Genomic DNA, 18,279 nt, shown 5'->3' with positions numbered 1-18,279 from the left:
CACCCCATATTTTCCTGTATAGAAGTAACACAAATGTAAAAAATGTATGACTGTCAAACATCCGTCTCCTGCTAACCCATCAGCCCCATGAACACAGGGACCTTGACCACCTTATTCATGTACGTCGCATAGAGTAGGTGCTGAGTAATTGCTTGGTAGACAGATGGGTAATCAATGTACCAATGAGAATTTGAAAGATAAATCGAGAAAAACTGTTGAACACCAACCTCCAAACAGCAACTCCCCTCCCACCACCCCAACTGCACACCCAGTAGCAGGACTCAAAGCCATGTCTGTTCCATTTATTCCTCATACAAATATTTTACAGTTTTATTTTTTAGATCATTTACACATATTCATACAAAGAAAAATAAATTTTAGGATGGAACCTTGGGACCACGGTAGTTTTAAAAAAAATCTCTCTGACCATTAGCTACTGAAGACAAGGCAAGAGGCTTTGCGGCCACTTCAGTCATTTCTGGGCTTGGTGCATCTCCCCAGCAGAATGCAAGCTGCGCACTCACTTTCCCTCAGCCTTCACCTTGTGGAGGTGATATGGGGGAAGGGGATTTTTCGACCCTCCCCCCCAGAAACATCTCAAGGACAGCAAAGGCTCAGGGTAACACTGAACCCTCTCTTTGTCAGGAATTTGGCAAGACTGCAATTTCTGAACCAACTTTCCAGAAGAGCTAGCTCAATTCCTACTCGCAGGTCTTTCTAAGAGGAGGGGGATGGCTGCACTCGGGACACTCCTCGTCCCACCTGCTCTGTCCTCCCTCCGCAGGCCCCCAAGCCAGAGCCCTTGCCCTGAGCCCATGCGGTCCCTTCAAGGCTCATTCCACAACGAGGCTTCCTCTCCCCACACCCAAACGCTCGGCAGCAACGTAACCCCGGCAGCCCCTGAGGACCGCTACGGTGACGATGCCAATTACTGCGTGCGGCGTTATCCAGGGACGCTGAGCTACAGCCAGGAGAGGTCCCAGGATGACAGAACTACGAGCACCCCTAAAAGCTCAGCTCTGCTGAGCCACATCAACACTTAAATCAAACAGGCCAACTCCTAACACACCCCACCCTAGACACAGTCATCACAGAGGTGCTTGCTAGAACCTGCCACACACCACTGCCCGAGGAGGCTGTACTATTATCAAGGCCCAGTAAAAGGAGAAAGGGGGCGGGGGGGGGGGGGTGGAGGACAGACGCTACAAACGTGGTAGGCCCAATCAGAAATGGCAGCAGATGACAACCTGTATCTTTGGGTCCTACCCAAAAAGCAGCACCAAGAAAGGGCGTGATGAGCAGAGACCTGGAGCTGGATGGACAGCCCTTGAATTACCAAGCGACTCCGACAACACAGCTCACTTTCCTACAACTATGCAGGAACTAGAACCCAGACTACCCACCCCTACACTGAGGCAGCTCCTGAGAGGCAGTACCGCTTGTGGTCATCAGCCCGCCCCCTGGGTAGGCCCATTTGGGGAGAGGGGATCACATCCAGAGCAGGCACCCCTCCAGGCAAACACTCGCAGGGCAGCCCATCCCACTGTCATTGGGGCAGGCCGAACAGCGCTAGGAGGGTGGACAGATCCCGGGCATCAGCCGCCCCATAGGCGTCGCTCTGGCCTAACATAGACAAGGCTAAACGGAGGGTGCTCCAGATGTTCTCCGACATGGCACCCCCTTCGCCCCGAGGACCCCGGCTTTTCCTCTGCATGTTCAGGGCCTCCAAAAAGTGTTCCACAGCCTCACTGCAAGGAAGCAGAATGAGAGCTGGTGAGCAGAACACCAGTGGAAGGAGGTAGGTCAGCTGGCATGGGGAAAAAGAAAGCTGGAGCTCGTAGTCAAACAACAGGATCGGAGACTGAGGAGCCAGGACCAAAGGCAGGGAGAAGGAGTTCGTTCATTCATTCATTCATTCATTCATTCATTCCTCAATAGATACTCTCACCGGTGGGCCCCAAGGTTGATGCAGCTGATGCCCAGGTTATAGCGGGACCGTATATAGCCAGGCTGGAGCTCGAGGGCCCGACGGTATGCAGCTACTGCTTCTTCACTCTGGTTTCCATTGGCCAGGGTGGCCCCTAGCTTATTCCACAGCAAATAGTCCTAAGATAGGGAGGGACAAGGGTTAGAAACATGAGCCAGGCTCCGATCAAATTCTGCCCACTCTCCCCCTGGCTCCCCACTCTGATTCTCTAATGTAGGTTACGATTCCATTCCTGTCTCCACGGGTCACTGTGTGGCCACGACGTAAGCACTCACCCCCCGCAGACTCCCCTAAGTCCAGATGACCCTAGACTCCCGCTCTTCTTTTCCCAATTCTCCCAAGGCAACCAGTACATGGAACACTGGAATGAAATATCCCATGACTCCGAAGGTCCCAACAAACGATTCCTCCATAAGGTACAGAGTCCCGTCCTCTCCCTTCCTCCCCTGAGGCTCACATTGGGACGAACGCTGAGGGCGGCTGTGAAGCAGTCGACCGCCTTGTCATACTCCCCACTCAGGTTGAAGAGGACCCCCAAGCCACACTGCACATCGGGGTCAATGGATGTCGGGTCCAGGCGCACAGCCGCCAGGAAGAGCTCTTTCACTTCGAGAAACAGAGAGCTGGACAAGGAAGAAAAAAAATGCAAAAAAGCAGGTGGATGGATACGTCTATATTCCTACCCCTCCCAAATAATCCTTTCACTAACCAATCATACCCCCAAGATGCGTCCATCTCTCCTCCTTCCAATCCTGAGTCTTCCATCCCACTCTTAGACCCTGAGCCTCAATCTATCCAACATTGCACAAGCCAGGTACCCCTTCTACTCGGGTTGCCACTCGTCATCCCAGGAGCTCCCCACACTCACTCAGACAACAGAGAGCCCAGGATGCGCTTGCTGGGGCCCAGTCCCGCCCCGCTGGCCCCTTCTTCCCCGGCTGCCACCAGGTGGGCATAGGCCGGTGTGTAGCGCAGCCAGTCTCGCAGGGTCTCACAGGCCTGCCGCTGCAGGGACTCGTTGGTGAAGCTTACAGCCAGCGCCATCAGTGCCGTCCGGTTGTCTGGCTTTAGCTCTAGGCACCTGTTCGGACAGAGATGGACAGAGCTGGGCTCTGCAGTGGACACTGCGCCTATCAGCACCCTGGGAGCAGAGCCAAGCTTCAGAACGCAGAGTTACCTGCCAACTCCCTCAGTTAGGGTGTAGAGGGATCCTCTACGGGTGGGTTATTAATAAAGTTACAGACCTGAGAAAGGGAACATTTCAGCAGCCAAGGAACCAGCCAGGGAGGGTCCCACAAATAAAACCAAAAGCTGAGGAACGAATGGAGCCAGTTATCTCCAGACTCACCCCAAACCTTAGAGTTTCATCATGAGAAAACACTCGCGTTAGTAGCCAGAAAGAAGAGAAGGATCTGTCATTCTAAAGGTTATTTGTAGAGCCCTGGGACCACCTCGCCCCCCCCTACCCTTTCAGTGTACTCACTTCCGCAGTGCGCTGATGGCTAAGAGTTCTTGCTCATTCTCTGCCTGGGTGGTCCCCAGATACTGCCAAGCCTAGAAAGAAGTTGCCAGATTTCATCACCCCGGTATTCACCTTCCCACCATTGCTTCCTCTGCCCCCCCCACTCACCATCGCACTCTCAGAACCCGACCCCAGGCTGGCACCCAGGCCCTAATCCATCTGCACTACCCTTAGGGGCCCCCCTCAAAACTGGAGGGAGAGTCTCTAATCTGAAGTCAGAAGAACGAGCTGCTCACTTCCATGTGCTTGGGGTCTTGCTGCACAGCTGCCTCAAAGAGCAGGACGGCGTTCGGCAGGTCCCCCTCCTCAAGTCGCCGCAGCCCTTCCTCAAAAGGCTGGGGGTGGTCACGCAGGGGGTTCTCCTCCTCAAAGTGGTACCCCTACAAGGAAGGGAAGCCAAGTGAGACCCCATCTCAGAGGGAGCCATCAAAGAGCAGCAGGAATGGGAGCTGACAACCAAGACTGAGGCAGAGAAGAAGCTGAAGGCCTCCAAAAAGGTATCCGGATAAATGCCGGCAAATTCTCCGTATCATAAAGGAGATCACCTAGGACCACAGTGAAGAAATTCCGTGTCATGCCCACAGCAACTGGAAAGCCAGGCAAACTCGGATCCACGCTGGGATTAAGCTTATTTTAGGAAGTTTTTATCAGCCAGTGTTTCCACATCCTTGATTTCTCATTACTGGACAGAGCACATTTCTTAACTGGATCTGCTTACAGTAATAAGTTCTCTTTAGCTATTCAAAGGGCATTTCTTGTTATCCTGCAAGAGTGTGATAATGTATAAAGGAAATGCAATTTGGAGTCAGAGGTCCTGCTATTCAAATGCAACTCTTACCCAGCTCACGGAGTCCTGTGCACACTGACTGGATAGCATGTGTTCAAGCACTTTGAAAATTTTAATTTATTCCCCAATTTCATTCTTAAAAGTTATTAATATTAATCTGTATCTGATAGTAAATGAAAGCTAGATTCCAAAATCCTGAGGGCAGAAAACGCTTCAGAAAGACAAGTCCTCTTCTAGCTGAGGCTTTCTCGTTTGAGGGAAGTTATGATGCTCTGTGCAGAGTTCTGTCCCCAGGTCTTCCACGTAGGCAGAGAGGTGTTAAGATAAAATGGATCCCTAGTAAGCGTGTGACTTGGGACAAGGGAATAAAATGCTCCTTTTTGGATAGTAGTGGTTACCATCACAAAACAATACTCCAGAATGAAAACAAGATGCAAAATACAGGGCAGGGCCCTTTCTAAATGTAGTTAAGGACAAATCAGAATGAAACTGTACGAAATAAAGACATGAGTGAGGTCCTTCTTCACTATCATTGTGAAACTGCTCAAGAACCAGAAATGCTTAAATCTTGCCAGCAAAGTTCTAAACCATTATTAAGTAATCTGCAAATTATTTGTGACAAATAAAAATTAAATAATTACAATGGGGATTTAAGAAGCGAGACATACAGGAGATGGATTTGGGATAAATGTATAAAAAGTATATTCACGTTGAGAATAGGTAATGTTCCTGGGACACCTCTGTGCAACAGGAAAACTCAGAAGATAGAAAAGGACCCTAGAACAAGGATCAGCAAGGGGCAGAGGATAAATATTTTGTCACAACTACTCATCTCCACCAGAGCAGTGAGAACGTAGCCACAGATGATATGTAAACAAGCATGGCTGTGTTCCAATAAAACTCTATTTATGGACACTGAAGTTTGAATTTTATCAATATATAATTTTCACATTTCACAAATTATTACTTTTCATTTTTTTTAAACCATTTAAAAATGTTAAAACCATTCTCAGCTCACGGGCCATTAAAAAAAAAAAAAAGGTGGAAGGATAGATTTCCCGTGGGCCATAGTTTGCCAGCCCCACCTAGACTATTAGAGTCTCATGAGATAAAGCCTTCTGCATTCACCCTCGACTATTGCCCACCCTCAATCCATGTTTTAAGCCACCCCGTAGGAAACAGATCATTGTCACCTATAACACAATTTCCTAATGAAAGTAATTCCTGCCTCTCAGAGCTACTGAGAGCATCAAATGAGAATATCTGCCACAGCCTTAACAAAAAGCTTAAAATACTATGCGTTAATAGGTATTATCCTCAGCAGACAATGCAACAAATCAATTCCATCATGTTGCAACCACAGGGTTCTCTAAGTATGCTCTTGTCCGTGTTATCTATCCTCCTTGAGGTTTTATCAATTGCTAATCAGAGAGGAATTTTTCAAAAGTAGAATATTTGTATAGATGAAAAAAAAAGAGTCCTCTGGAGGAACCTTTAACAACCCACAGGATGCAGGATAAGCTTGGGATCACTGTTGCATCTTAAAAAGTCTAATCCAAGCCAATCATTAGTCTAATCCAAGCCAATCATGATCCTATGATTTCATAGTATCATACTGCAAAAATAGGATCACTCCTAAGTAGAGTGTGTCCCATCACAGAAATTTCTCCTTCACGCTAACAGTATACAGTATCATATCTGCTCCAGCTGTAGGTGTAGCCTTGAAAATTTAAGGATCATGAATAAAAAATACGACATTCAGATACCCATGAATTTACCTGATAGAGTCAGATCCACATTTGAAAAAAAAAACAAGTACTATTGACATATAATTTATTAACAGTTTAACAAAAGGCAGACAAAATCTGGGACATTAATGCAAATGTTTCTAATCCTAATTTTGCAATATCCCAAGGTATCAATGATATCAAAATGGGTTCAAAGATCTAAAAACATAATTATGTTTTTAAGTTTTGAATTAAAGAATTTATTCCAACTATCATGTCATTGATACAGAAGTAAAAAATGCTAAGAGAAGAGCTATGCCTATATTTATCAAAAACCAGGAAATTTGTTTAAAAATTTATTTTATTTTTATTTATTTTTTGGCTGTGTTTCATCTTCATTGCTGTGCACGGGCTTTCTCTATTTGTAGCGAGCGGGGCTACTGCTCATTGCAATGCACGGGCTTCTCATTGCGATGGCTTCTCTTTTCATGGAGCACGGGCTCCAGGTGCATGGGCTTCAGTAGTTGTGGCACGTGGGCCCTAGAGCACGCAGGCTTCAGTAGTTGTGGCACATAGGTCAGTAGTTATGGCTCACAGGCTCTAGAGTGCAGGCTCAGTAGTTGTGGTGCACGGGCATAGTTGATCCGTGGCATGTGGGATCTTCCCGGACCAGGGATCGAACCCGTGGCCCCTGCATTGGCAGGCAGAGTCTTAACCACTGTGCCACCAGGCAAGTCCCAGGAAATTTTTATCTAAACTTTATACCTTGCCATTTATAAGTCGACAGGGCCTGTGCAACTTATCAAGTGTCTATTACAAATTAATAAAAGTACTATCTCCAGGTATTTCCTTCAGTTCTTCCTCATCACAAGTCTATAGAAGAAACTCTTACTATGGAAAAACCAGAGGACGGGGTCCCAAAAGGTAAGCTCCCTTTTCTATTATATCACAGAACAACTCTCAGAAAGTCAGGCTGGGATAATAAACAAAATCATCCTTTTCCTAGTACTAAGATTTTCATTGGCTTTTAAATCCTAGCCTTTTCTAACTTATCTTGAACTCTGTTCTTCTCTATCTTTGCAAGATCTACCTCCAGAATCCTGGCCCTCTAGTTCTAGCCCCAACCAGGTCTGAGCTGAGAAAAAGACACCACTGATCACCTCCCCAGTTCCTGTTTTGCCATTTTCAAACCCAAGCAATTCTCTCCCTCCCCAATCATGCTTCAACTCACAGCTCAATTATTACCCACATGTCCAAATACCCCACAACCCACAAGCAGATTTTTTTCACAGTGATACCCCGATATAACATATGCTTCTAAGGCAACAGTATATACTACATGCAAAATTCAATCATTCTTCACCACCAACTTCTGGGAAATTTTCCTAGCATTTGAATTATTTAATATAATTCTTTGAAAATACCCTAAATTGGGGGCAAGTGGTTAGTACCTACAGGAAGAGATCAGAATTTAAAATAAACTTGTGAGTTAAAAAGTTAATAGATACTAAGGTGGAGGGCAGAGAGATGGCCTACCACCTACCACTCTCTACCAAAGGAGCTATCAATCTTCTTAAAATGTTTTCAACCAACCTCCAAAGCAGAGCTCCTTCCTCCGTGCTCTTATTGCATCGTGTGCAAACCTCTACTCTAGGTATTCTGTCGCTTATTGTTGTTATTTGACAAGGGTGGTCTATTATCATTAACTTTTATATCCCAAGAATAAAGCATACTCTCAATAACTGGAGGAGAGCAGGGGCAAGGGAATAATTCAGGCTGCCTTTCACGGAAAGGGGCTCAAGAAAATAATTACTTAAAAGTGGGTACCCTTCAGATTCAGGATTAAAGGAGAGACAATAAAACAAGGAAATCCTGCAGTCTGAAAAACTAGTTCTTACCTTATCATAGGAAGCAGATGTGAGGTCGTCATAGTCAGAAAGCCAGGGGTGGGCCTCAGCATCCCGTTTTGCCATCTCCTCCAACTCCGCCTGCAACTTGTCCCAGAAATCGACATCAGACTGTAAGGAAGGGAAGGCAGGTAGAAAAAGAAGATTCATCGTGACCACCCCGCCCCACCCTTAGTTCCACTAAGATGGAGTCCCTATGGCAGTAGTTCTTTAACTTCCATGTGTTTAAGATCATCTGAAGAGCTTTTTTTTCATGCAGGTTCCTAGGTCCTACCCCCAGATTCTGACTCAGTAGTCTGTGATGCCCAGGAATTTGCATTTTTGATAGGCAACCACCCCATCCCAAGCAATTCTGCCAAAGATAACCCAAGAACATTATGAAATACAATGTTCACCCATCTTTGATGTTAAGACACCCACTCTCTCCAAAGAAGTGTTTTCTCTTGGACTGGTTATACCTGTACTAGCTGCTCTCACCTCTATAGCTGACTTGGCTCGTTCAAACTCCATATCAAGAGTAGATGTGTTTACTGGTCGTGTGAACTGGTCAACCCAGGCCTCTGAAGTACCCTGTGACAAAGAAGGATGGTCATACCACCACCAACAACTTTCTACCCACTAAATATCAACTAAATACCCATTAGACACCACCAACCTGGGCACTTCTGAGAAGAACATTCTCAGAATCTCTTTCCCACCCACTCAGGACCTGGATGCTACCAAACGAGCTGGCAATAAGATCCCTTCCCCACCTGGGACCACTGAACACTGAACCCACGGCCGGGGCCACCAGCTGGCTCTGAGGTAGGACTGGGAGGTGACAGTGTCCTACCTGCTGCTGAATAAACTCTGCTGCCCACTGCTCTGCCTGAGCTCGGCCCAACCCTGCGCCGGACTCCAGGGACACCTGCCCCTCGCCAATCTGCCGCACGAATTTCAGGAACTGGGGCACAGAGACACACACAGGCCACTTGGGAGAGGACTTCCGGGTGTGCCCTCTCAACCATGACCAGAGAAGCCTGCACTTACCCCTCCCCTTGACCATCTCTAGCTACAGACAAGACAGGCTAAAGACCCTGGAAAAAGCAGAGAGCAAAAAGAAAGGGATTTCTGGCTCGAGAGATCTGAGAAGGCACAGAAAAGACAAAGGGTTAGTAGGCAAGGAAATGAGGGCAAGAATACTGGAAGAAGAGGCAGGGTCGTAAGTCTCTGTTCTCCAGACAGGAAGGAGTGGACCTCGGATCTCATCTCTTTCGCCTTAAACTAAACTGGGGTAAGAGAAGCAGGACTCCTGGCTTCTCAGACCAGCTCTGCTGGGCAAAGCAGCAGCAGCATGTGGCTCACCTCAGAGTTAGCCAACTTGGGGTCGTCCACCTTGGCCACAAAGTCGCTGGCCATGTGCTGCAGGTCCTCCTCGGGCTGGTATTCATCACACCTGGGACAGGCGAGGACTCACTCATTTTACACATTAGTCTGCCACATCCTTCCCCACTCCCAGCCCATGGCAATTACAGTTCTCATCGGGGAACAGAGAGGGTGACACTACTCCTCTCTCTGGTTGAGGACCTACTAATTCCAATTTACATTAAAGAAGGACATTTGGGCAGGAGTGGCAAAGCACTAGCTACATGCTTTCACCTCTCTTTTTCCCAAACGCGTCTTTCCAGAGAGAAGGAATAGACAGTTGCAGGCTCCAAATTAAAAGGGGAATAGGGTGCATAAGATAAAGTTACAAACTTTTGGTAGGATAGTTAGGATTCTCGATTCGATCATATTTGAGACGTAAATGAATCGGGGTAATAATACAGGTGGAAACGTTAGAGTAGAAAATGAAGGGATTGCAACTTGGTTTAAGAACGTGGATAGAGGAGCTTGGTGGAGGGGAGCAGGAAAACCGTCCAACACTCCTTCCACAGGGATCCATCCCGAGAGAAGGGGCTGGACTCACCAGCGATCAGTGGCAGCTGTTCCCTCTGGTTCTCCCAGCCACAGCTTCTCCTCTGACTGCTCCAGATATTCCTCAGCCCAGCGGGCCGGGGACACAGACAAAGGGTCTGCAAGGAGCAGAGAGGTGGGGAAATCAGTGAAGGATCAGGAAAGGGAGAATATTAACTTAACCAAGTCAAAGCAGAATCCCTCAAGAGACCACTGGTCAAAAGAAAATACTACTAAATTTTCAACACCCAACCTGCTCCCCAGGGGCCTAGGGCAGAAGTTTACTGAACTGGGGACAGGAGACCAAATAAGGAGGCTCAGGAGAGAAGTAGGGACTAAACCCTTTTGTTTGAAGTGCAAGAGTCCTCACTAAGAAATAGCGGGCCCTGGGCCTCCACCTTCCTCAAAGGTACTGCAGGGACCTGGCAGGGAACCAGGGGAGAACACAGGAGCTCCCATTCCTTAACCAAACCTTGGTCTGTCCTCCATCTACAGAGTTCACACCCTCCCAACAAAAGGAGCCTCATAACTGGGAGATTGGGATCGACATATATACACTATTGATACTATGTATAAAATAGATAACTAATGAGAACCTACTGTATAGCACAGGGAACTCTACTCAGTGCTCTGTGGTGACCTAAATGGGAAGGAAATCCAAAAAAGAGGGGATATATGTATAGGTATTGCTGGTTCACTTTGCTGTACAGTAGAAACTAACACAATATTGTAAAGCAACTATACTCCAATAAAAATTAAAAAAAAAAAAAAAAAGGAACCTCATATTTCATCCTAATATACCTACCAAGAGAATCTGAGAAGCAGAATGCTGGGCTAGAACTAAAGATACATGGGTCCACTCTTCCCACTGGATTTTTTTTCATTTTTTGAGATGTAACATACAAACATGAAGGTACGTAAAGTGTACCAAACTTAGGTGTGCTGCTTCATTAATTTCTACCCGTGAACACACTCAAGCCACCACCACCCGGATCACGACATGGACCGTCTACAGTTCCCTCACAGGCTCCCGCAGGCCTGCACCCCCCGGGATAAACATTATTCTGAACTCTGTCACTTTTGACTGCTTTTGAGAGCTATGTTTTTAAGTCTAATTCCAGAAATCACCTTAGCAACCCTCATGAAAAAGGGCACTGCTGCAAGATCAGAATAAACATATCACATGAGGGCGCTGAACTTTTCTCAACCTCCAGGACTTCGCTCTTTACTATTCTAGGGCCAGGAAAACAAAAAAGTAATGACACAGATTAGTTAAAGGATTTAAAGGGCCCCTAAAGAGTGAGTGCACGTAGAGAAGGATGGGCCGGCGTGTTCCTTCCTTCTGCTCTGCACCCATATCCTTACAAATGGCCATCCTGTCTTTGTCCCTAATTTGAAGATCTGTTACTGCTTTTAACACCAAGAAGGCAGGTTTACCTCCTCGGGATTCATATACAACAGAACTTTCTATTCCATTTAGCTGAGACTCTGCCTGAATAATTTCAACAAACTAATCTCAACATCTGAGAAAATAATGTCAAAATCTGAAAAAGAAAGAAAAAAAAAAGATCAAGACTCACAGATTTCACCTAATCGTAAATAATAAGTGATTTATTACTAATAAAATAAAAGATACAGTTGACAATTTTTTTGATCACAGATTTGGTCTCTTAATTTCGAGAACTCTTAACATTTATATCAAGATTTCCCTCACTAGCTTTTACAGGCAACATTTCTCTTTCCTTTGCCCCGACTAGACTGCTAGTTCAAGTCTGGAGACCTAATAAGGAAATGCTTAATACCCCGTCCCATTCTGCTGAAAAATAACCAGTCCTTCCTCCTCACTCTCCAGCCACTCCCTCTCAACTAGAGTGTTTCACAAAAGCATATTTTGGCCAAAAGCACTCCTCAAATTACACAGAACACCATTTCTATGAAATGCTCTTCTAAAGGACGAGCACCAACAGAAAAAGTACAAAGCACCTGGACTTTAAAACAGACAAGAGGTAGTTTAGAAAAAAGAATACCAGAGATGAGACAACCTCAAATAGCTGTAATTTGGTATTTAGCCATATTGGCCACAAGACTCAGGATTTTCTGGCATTGGGAACCGCTCCAACAAAGAAGTCAAAATAAAATAACCAAAAGAATACTACCTGGCCTTCATAATATTTTTTGAGAAATTCTTACAGAAAGTCAGATTCATCTGGATACCTGTGAGATGGAAGCAACTAAGTCCTGCTGAGTGGGAGGGACTATCCTAGGTCACAGAAATCATAGAGTGACAACCAACAACCTAGGTACCAAACCTCTGATTCAGGGCGTTCACCTGGCCTAGGTTCTCACTGTGTGTTCATTTCATCTAGGCACATCTACCCCAAGCTCAACAGTCAAAAACTCAGAACTTCCCACCTTTACCCATGAAAGTTTCCACATCCACTAAGTAACACAGTGATCAAGAATGCAGGTTCTAGGGTCAGGCTACCTGCACTCACATCCCAACTCCACCACTTATTCACTGTGAGTCTCCAGACAAGTTATCAACCCTCTAAGTTTCCAATTCCTTATCTATGAAGTAGATATAATAATAGCTACCTCACAGGGATTCTTGTGAAGACCAGATGAGATAATGCCTATGCAAAGCACAGAGTAACAAATATTAGCTATTATTATCATTACTGTCTGCTCAAGGCAAATCCCTACAAAAGTGGAAAACATCACAATGAGATTATTATTCCTTTTATTCCATAGCCTCTTCCTCTGCCATCCAGGGGAGAGCTACTGCCAATCATCATCTGCTACTGCTGGCCACTGCCTTTCCTATGAAAGTGCAGGTTTATCTCTCATAATTGTCATATGAACCTCACACACCATTTTAGCTGAGGTTGTCTAAACTCAAAACCCCTTAAAGATGCATTTCTTCCCTAGAGCTGAGCAATCACAAGATGGACGATTATTTGGCCCAGAACACTGGGGTGAGAGGTAGGAGTGGAATTCCATCAAGAACCATTTCAGACCAAAAAATGAGCTTCATGTGGTAATGGAATAATTCCATATCTTGATTGCAGTAATGGTTATGCAAATCTACATATGTGATAAAACTATAAACATACAAATAAAGGCATGTAAAACTGGTGAAATCTAATAAGATCTGTGGATTGTACCAGTGGCAATTTTCTGTTGATATTGTACATAACTAACAACTGCAAAATGTCACCACCGGCAAAAACAGAGGGAAAGACACACAGAACCTTTCTGTACATTTTTTTGCAACTTCCAGTGAAACTATATTTCCAAATACAACATTCAAACAAGAAAAAAACTAAGCTTCAAGGTTTCTTTTAAACTAGATTCTAGAATCCTAACAATGGGGAGTTAAGAATAATAAAGATTTAAAGAATATAACCTTCTCTCAACTTGCAGTCTACTTATCCACAAAGAAATAGGTAACCTATATCATTACGGTAATAATATCAGCCATAAATGTTATGAGGCTAGTATCCACGGGTTCCACATCCACGGATTCAACCAACTGTGGATGGAAAATATTCAGAGGGAGAGGGGCAGGGGATTTCTAGGAAGTTCCAAAAAGCAAAACTTTGAATTTGCCCCATGCTGGCGACTATTTACATTGTATTAGATATTATAATAATCTAGAGATTTAAAGCATACGGGAGGGTAGGTTATATGCAAATACTATGCAATTTTATATAAAGGACTTGAGCAATTTTATATATAAAATAGCAATTTTATATAAAGGACTTGAGCATCCAGGATTTTGGTAACCACAGGGGTCCTGGAACCAATCCCCTGCAGATACCAAGGGATAACTGTACTAGAAAATCAATCCCCGTTAGCTCTTTCTCCCAGATCTCAATTCTCTCATTCAATAAATTCTGAAGGGCCACTACATACAAAGCAATATACTACTGCAATAGGACATTTATATGAAGGCAGATCCCACATAGCTCAATATCCCCTTCCAGCTTTCCATATCCCTGCCTCTGTGAAGCAGGCACAGTTCCAAAAAAATGTACAAAACAGAGGAAGAGAGAGATCTCCCAAAGACAATTTAACAGGTAAGACAGATCCAACATGTTTTTCTAAAGTAGTTTTTCATTTAAGGAAGGAAGATTTCAATGGCTCCATGTATTCAACTAATTTTAACAAAAATCTCATCAATCTCAATGCTTATAGTAGTGATGATTTTTTTCCTGAATTATCAAAAATGACTGATGCCCATACATTTTAACAGAAGTCTCTCTGCGATAAGAAACAGCACTTAAATCTAAGGTTTGTACAAAAAGCTGAGTTTCAGTCTGGTGGTGGGTCTTTATTACAGCTCAGATTTTCCAACTGGGGCAATTCCACACAGAAGATTCTCAATGACAGTGTAATGATTCTAAGTATGGAGCCTGGAGTCAGACAGACATGAGTTTGCATATAATCTTTGTTACTGAATGATTTCAGACAGAAGTATTAACCCTTCCAAATCTCAGTTTCCTTGTCTATAAAATGGGGGAGGAATACCTACCTTGTATTTCTGTGAAGCTCAACTGGCTCTGAGAATATAAAGTGCATAGAAACCAAGAATACCCATTGTTCTTCCTTAAACTCTAACTTAAAGGAGGGAAAGGGAGTCATGATAAAAGAGACCAACAGCTTTTACTAAAGGTGAGTTTTAGTTGTTAGATTTGGGGGTTTTTCTCTTGTGTGTGGAGGAAGCCCTGTCTTTAGGAGAATAAAAATGATTGGGGGCAGGGGGTACCAATTAGGTCCCATCAATCATGTCATGAAAATTCAGGAACTATGATGTGAGCACCCTGAGAGGCCAGAATCTTTGCAACTTTCTCCCTTTATCTCTTTTGTGATTCTTGATTTCTTAAATTTGAAACAGGCCAACAGTGCTCTCTTTGAGAGCAATCAGGAAGAGCAAAGAGAAGGAGAATGCCCTTGCCCAGGCCTGTAATCAGAAAGGCTTGGGGGAGAAGAATCAGTCCCCCAGGATGCAGTGAGCACAGACAACTCAAAGAGGGAAAATTAGGCTGGGACCCTGAAGAGCTTAAGTTGCAGGCCTGGCAGTATAGCATAATGAATGGGTAAGCCCACAGACTCTGGAATCATTCAAACCCAGAATCAAATCCCATTTCCACCACTTACAAAGCTGTGACTCCTTGGGTAAATTATTTAAGCTCTCAGCCTCAGTTTTCTTACCTATATACTAGGAATAATAACTACCTCAAGGGTTCTCAGGGGGATTAAACGGACAATGAATTTAAAGCACTAAAACAAAGCCTAGAACATGGTTAAGTAAACATTAGCTCTTGTTATTAATTTTTATTATTATCATCAAGACCATACACTTCAGGCCTTTGAACTCCACAATTCCACTTTCCAAGGCTCTAACCCTGTTCAAGATGACTTAATGCCAGAATCCCAAGGGATGTGTTAAACATTTCTCTCTTCCTGGGCAACACTGCCATCCATCCAATCTGCGGATCCTCTCCACCAAACTACAGTACTAAAGTTCCAGATAACAAAGAAGAAAACCTAACTCCTCCTGTTCTCTCTCTCCTCAAAATCTCTTATCCAGTTCAAACTCATGCCTCTGTTTAATATAAGTTTCAATTCCCTGTTACCACCTAAAAGAAATCAGGTTCAGTGCCCTATAGGAAAGAGTCAAGAGTCCAGAAAGGTCATAAGCAGCTAAAATCACTCTATATCCTAAAATGAATGAGGGTAACAGTGTAGAACTTTGCATCACAGGAACCACTGTAGATCTTCCCATAAGAAGCCTCACCTGTAACTTCAGAGATGAACTCTTGGGACCAGTCAGTCTCATTGTAATCCTGAGTTACATCCACAGCGTCTCCAGCTGCAAGAAACTCCTGGGCCCAGTTCTCCGACAAGGCCAAGTCTGCCACACCAGGGGCTTAAGAGAGAGATAGAGAGAGAACTAAGGAAAATACCTATCATTCTATCATGCCTAAGGAACCCTGAGTGCACATGAAAACACTCTGTTCCTTTTGTCTCCTTCTGCATCTCAGTTCAGCAATACCAGCAGCATCTAAATACGGAATCCCCTTGTCCCTACCTGCACAGAAAATAGTGACCCCCGCCCCCCCACACCCAGAACCAGACGCTGGACCCACCTCTCTGGGGTGCCTGGCGGAAGTTTGACTGTTCAATCTCCTGCATCTCGGCCAGGAGGTCATCCATCTTGAACGTCTGAGGGGCACGGGATACAAGTGGTGCATTCTGGTCCTGGAGGAATTCGGCCACCAACTGTCAGAAGAGAGATGGTGAAATGAACCCAGCAAGAGACAGGGGCCCATTGGATGCGGGATACTAACATCAAACACAAGGAAAGCAAAACACAGAAACTATAGATTTGGAAACACTCGAAGAATACTTAAAACAAAAACAAGCAGGCGAGCTGAGGCAAATCTCATTTGATCAGGGAAGTCCACAGATTGAAATATGGATGAGCCAAGTTTAAAGTAAAAATACAATGGGCGAACGAAAAATGCGACAGAAAAGACTGGCATTATTTACCTCGTCTTCAGAGGCTACCCCCAAAGGCTTAGAGACCTAAGTCAAAAGAAAGGGAGACAATATGGTACAGTGGTGAAGACCACAGCCACACAACTCAGTTAACCCTGGGTTAAAATTCCATCTCTTCCATTCATAAGGCAAGTCACAAAACTTCTCAAAGCCTCAGTTTCCTCATCTATAACATGGTTGCCTTCGTCTATATAAAGACGTTCAATGTTTAATATAGTAAACACCCATTGCCTGGCAACTATTATCATTTGCAACACAATAGAGACAGCAGTTATCCCAAAGTGTGCATCCGGACCCTCCATCCCAGGTCACAACTCGGGCTTTCCGCCTGAAGAACACTCACCGCCTCCGAGGCTGGGGCTCCTGGGGGCCAGGGGCCAGGCCTCAACCCCTCCTGCCGAAAGGCCTTGTCCTGGGTGAAGTGCCCGGCCAGCTTCATGAGCGGGTTCGCACCCCCGCATTCCGCCTCCACCAGCTCCCGCATCGCCATGGCGACCGCCGGCTCTCTGATGGGCAGAGGTTTGGAACTGAGGTTCCCGGAGCCAAACCCTTCCCCAACCCACAACTCAGCCCGTATCTGGGGGAGGCGGTTGTTGGCCGCTGGCCACTCTCCACCCCTGCGCCTTCTGCTACGGCCCCCACCTCTGCCAGGAGTCGGGGGGTCGGTGCCCTCCTGCCGCCCCCCTCAAAGGCCACCGCTCTCCGCCTGGGCCTCTCCAGCGGCCTCCACGACTGCGGTCTCAGGCGGCGGGGCAGGCGGCAGCCGCCCCCCACAGACGGGCCTGAACCCCAGGGGACCGGGAGGACAATTCCGCAACTGAGCTGTACGGGGGCATTGGCCGGGCAAGGGAGAGGGGACACGCCGCGGGACCGTAAGCCCAGTCCCCTACACCCGCAGTCACCGCGCGACCACTGCTGGGGGCCATTCCCTCTCCGTAAGTCACCTGAGCCCCTCCCGCTGCTCGGCCGGTCCCGGCCCACCCCTCCCGCGCTCAGAGCACCCAGTCTCCCCCACCCGGGTCGCTGCTCAAGCTCCGCCCCCCGCGACCCGCGAGGACACCGCGAGGGCTGCGGGAAGACCAAGAAGGTGTCCTCGCGCCCCCTCGGGGCCCCGCACTCACCACTGCGCGCGAAGCCGCACGACCAGCCGGGGTACCTGGTGCGGGCTGGAGGGGGAGGGGAGAGAAGGGGTTGGGGAGCCGGGGGGGGAACCCGGGCATAAAGGGGCCGTGACCGCCGCGCGACGGTCGCGGACCTGCGGAAGCTGTTTGGAGGGGCGGGGCCTTAAGTCTGCGACGCAGCGTGATGGGAGGAGCCATGGGTCTTAAAGGAGAAGTCTTGGAGCCTCGACTCTGCAAGTACTCGAAAGGATCGCGGACGCTAGGAATTGTTTGATGGAAAGCTCAAAGAAGAATGGAGCTAGGAGGGGCTTCCTGACCTTTGGGGGAAAGCCGAACACGCAGATCCTGGACTCAGATCATTCTGCCTCTTCCCGGGGGCGTATGGTGACCCAAGGGGAGTCCCTTCCTTTCTGGGCCTCGGTTTTTAGAGAAAGGCCCTAATGCGGGAGTGGTGGGGGTCAAATCCGGGGCCTTCCCCAGCCTTCTAGGCCTAACCCCTTCCAAACTGCCCCTAGCAGGACAGCGTCACAGTCTCCATGGTGACAGAGGCCTGCCCCCAATCTCTCTGCCACATCTGCGTATTGGGGGAAATAGCACTGGATGACGACAAATTCTGGTGACTAAAGTAGGGTCAACACATCCTGAGACCTCAAGCCGATAACCTACTGGGAAGGTGCACAGTGAGTCACTCCTCTCCCCTCCTTCCTCCCTCACCGCTGGTCAAGGTCA

At 46.5% G+C, this 18,279-nt stretch overlaps 1 protein-coding gene across 6 annotated transcripts; it reads right to left on the bottom strand.

The window, feature by feature from the left end:
• Positions 1-301: 301 nt before the first annotated feature.
• PEX5 (peroxisomal biogenesis factor 5) lies at positions 302-17,698 on the bottom strand. 6 transcript variants are annotated; one of them, XM_068560191.1, is made up of 16 exons: positions 17,551-17,698; positions 16,773-16,935; positions 16,421-16,456; positions 16,018-16,150; positions 15,666-15,797; positions 9,879-9,984; positions 9,275-9,365; positions 8,763-8,873; positions 8,408-8,500; positions 7,922-8,041; positions 3,746-3,889; positions 3,471-3,541; positions 2,856-3,068; positions 2,445-2,610; positions 1,949-2,106; positions 302-1,748 (listed from the first exon to the last, which is right to left on the bottom strand). In XM_068560191.1, the coding sequence occupies exons 2-16, from the start codon at positions 16,917-16,919 to the stop codon at positions 1,547-1,549; spliced, it is 1,923 nt and encodes a 640-aa protein (XP_068416292.1). In that variant the 5' UTR covers positions 16,920-16,935; positions 17,551-17,698; the 3' UTR covers positions 302-1,546. The 6 variants fall into 6 exon arrangements, with proteins under 6 accessions (XP_068416292.1, XP_068416293.1, XP_068416294.1 ...); XM_068560192.1 differs by having other exon boundaries at positions 7,922-8,017; XM_068560193.1 differs by having other exon boundaries at positions 7,922-8,011.
• Between the last annotated feature and the right edge of the window lie 581 nt (positions 17,699-18,279).

The sequence above is a fragment of the Eschrichtius robustus genome, chromosome 13 (genome assembly GCF_028021215.1).
Source record: "Eschrichtius robustus isolate mEscRob2 chromosome 13, mEscRob2.pri, whole genome shotgun sequence".
In the NCBI taxonomy this organism is placed as follows: Eukaryota; Metazoa; Chordata; class Mammalia; order Artiodactyla; family Eschrichtiidae; genus Eschrichtius; species Eschrichtius robustus.
This window is presented reverse-complemented; position numbering and strand designations above follow the sequence as displayed.

Excerpts from the sequence above, each read along its gene's own strand:
- PEX5 (XM_068560191.1), bottom strand. The coding sequence starts at position 16,919 with ATGGCGATGCGGGAGCTGGTGGAGGCGGAATGCGGGGGTGCGAACCCG. Across the intron at positions 3,542-3,745 it reads AAGACCCCAAGCACATGGAA|GCTTGGCAGTATCTGGGGAC; the intron begins GTGAGCAGCTCG and ends ACTTCTTTCTAG. Across the intron at positions 2,107-2,444 it reads CCCTCAGCGTTCGTCCCAAT|GACTATTTGCTGTGGAATAA; the intron begins GTGAGCCTCAGG and ends TCCCTATCTTAG.